This window comes from Pteropus vampyrus, unplaced genomic scaffold (assembly GCF_000151845.1).
Source record: "Pteropus vampyrus isolate Shadow unplaced genomic scaffold, Pvam_2.0 Scaffold2, whole genome shotgun sequence".
NCBI lineage: Eukaryota > Metazoa > Chordata > Mammalia > Chiroptera > Pteropodidae > Pteropus > Pteropus vampyrus.
Window position 1 is genome coordinate 4,525,680 of NW_011888783.1, and position 2,205 is coordinate 4,527,884.

General features: G+C 32.5%; 1 protein-coding gene across 2 annotated transcripts in view; it reads left to right on the forward strand.

The window, feature by feature from the left end:
* Positions 1-2,205, forward strand: part of SLC40A1 (solute carrier family 40 member 1) — a 23,245-nt gene that overhangs the window by 9,848 nt on the left and 11,192 nt on the right. For both annotated transcript variants that reach the window (XM_023528936.1, XM_011356239.2), the window contains one exon: positions 985-1,111. In XM_023528936.1, coding sequence (XP_023384704.1) covers positions 985-1,111 — 127 coding nt within the window. The remainder of the gene's footprint in view (positions 1-984; positions 1,112-2,205) is intronic.

Sequence of the window (2,205 nt, forward strand, 5' to 3'; positions counted from 1 at the left end):
GAGATTCTTGATTGCAGAGAATTGAACATCGGTAGTAGTAAAAGATGAAACCTCTTTGAGGCTAGGGATTATCTTTTGCAAATGGAACTTTTTAATACTGATCTCTGTGTCTACTGTTTCCTAAGTTTTTTGTTTTGTTTTGTTTTTGTTTTCTCTCATAACAGGCACTCATTAAGTATTGTTTGAATTTAAATTTTGTCCAAGAGTTTATTATAAAAATTCAAGTTGTTAGTTTTCAGCTTATTAGTATTAATTTGTAATTTGTTCACACTATATATGAAATGTTATCCATGTATATATTAATCAATCACAATTGTATTCTTCCAATGATAATTGGTGTTTCTTTTCATGGACATGGACTGATAGCTTCTCATACTTTGATTTCATGATAGGTTAATGGAAAAGAGAGAGATGGGGGTATGGTAGAAAACAATGGATTTGATGTTACTATTGAATCTTCTTATGTATATTTGGATTGGTATTGTAGAGTTTCGAAGCCAGGTAGGATGGTAGAAATCTTCTAGTCTATTCCTTTATTTTGTTGATGAAAAAAACTAAGACAAGTGAGGTTAGCTGATTGCCCATCATCATGCAACTAGAAAGTATCAGAACTCTCACTTAAATACAGGTCTTCTCACTTCCCTGTTATGTTTTTCCAAAAGAAATATTTGTGGGAAGAATATTAAAAACCACCCTTATGTTAATAGTTTGTGATACCTGTCACATAAATTTGCACTTGACTTACAGTTTTTATATTATATGTTCTACAGATGATATGGATTAGGAAGATATGCCCTTTAACTTGACCACTGACATTTATTGTTTCATATGTACAAAGTAAAATGATTGCTTATAAATGATATTAAAGTCAAAGTTTGGTTATTATGCCACCAAAGACTACATGAAAGTACTTTGCAAAGGGAGGTGTACGCATAGTATGGAAAAACTGACATTTTAACTCAGTTTTCCCCTGTAATTCCTTAGACTTTCTGCTATATCTTGATCATCACGATTGCAAATATTGCAAATTTGGCCAGTACTGCTACTGCAATCACCATCCAAAGGGACTGGATTGTTGTTGTTGCCGGAGAAGACAGAAGCAAATTAGCAGGTAATTTGTGTTCGACTAAATGAGTTATATTAGGATTCACTTTAAATCAGTGGTAATAAATGAAACTATAAACCGTTTTTTCCTGGGTATTTTTTAAGAACAATAAATCGAAATCACAGTCTTTTTTTTTTTTTAAACTACGTGATCAGTCTTAGTGCAAAGATTTATCTCAGAGCTATGAAGTTAATTTATAGGATAGTGAACTTCTCTATTATTCTGTGCAAACCTGCCAAATGAAAGAACATTTCTTTTGATCTTTCTTTCTTTAAAAAAATTCTGTTAACTGTTTCTAAGTGTTTGCTTTATATTTAGAACAGTGAAAATGTGACATCGGATATTATTACCTGTACTTACCAGTCTTACTGTGGATATTATTTTTCTCCAAACCAAATGGAAACAATGTAATTTTTGGAGAGATTTTATAAGCTAATTTTTTCTACTTTAAAGTTATAATCTATAACTTCTATTACATTATGTACGAGGTAATATAATTGCTGTTATAAATACTAAAGAAATAGAGGATAAAATACAGTTTTTAAGAAACTTATAATCTTAGTTATTCATTGGAAACATATATAAGAGGCTGAAGAATGCTTACAAAGCATCACATCCTATTACATCAATATTACTTGGGCTCAGAATAACTTACCTCACTCAATATCTTTTACCTACCCATCATACAACACACAGACACAAATTGGATTGATAATTACACAGAGTAAAGGAGGAAGGGTACAACTATCTACTGATCAGATAAGCTGAATCAACTCTGCTGGTCATTGAGGTAATGGGTATCACAGACACATTGCCCAGCCATCCTGACAGATAAGAAAAGCATTCCTGATAACTTAAATCGCTTATTCCAAGACACAAAAGGCAAGATTAGGTGCTGGGGTTAGCAAGCAACTTTGGACCATGCGATTTAAAAAAAGACAGAAAGGAAGTGGTGAGAGAAGGAGCAAAATCTGTGGAAGGTCCAGAAGACGAAAAAGAAGAATTTGCTTAAATCATCACTTTGTGGTAGCAGCATTGTACTTAGGTAGTAATGCCACAGTAATTTTAGAGGATGGTGCGTGTATAGGATGAATTTAGCA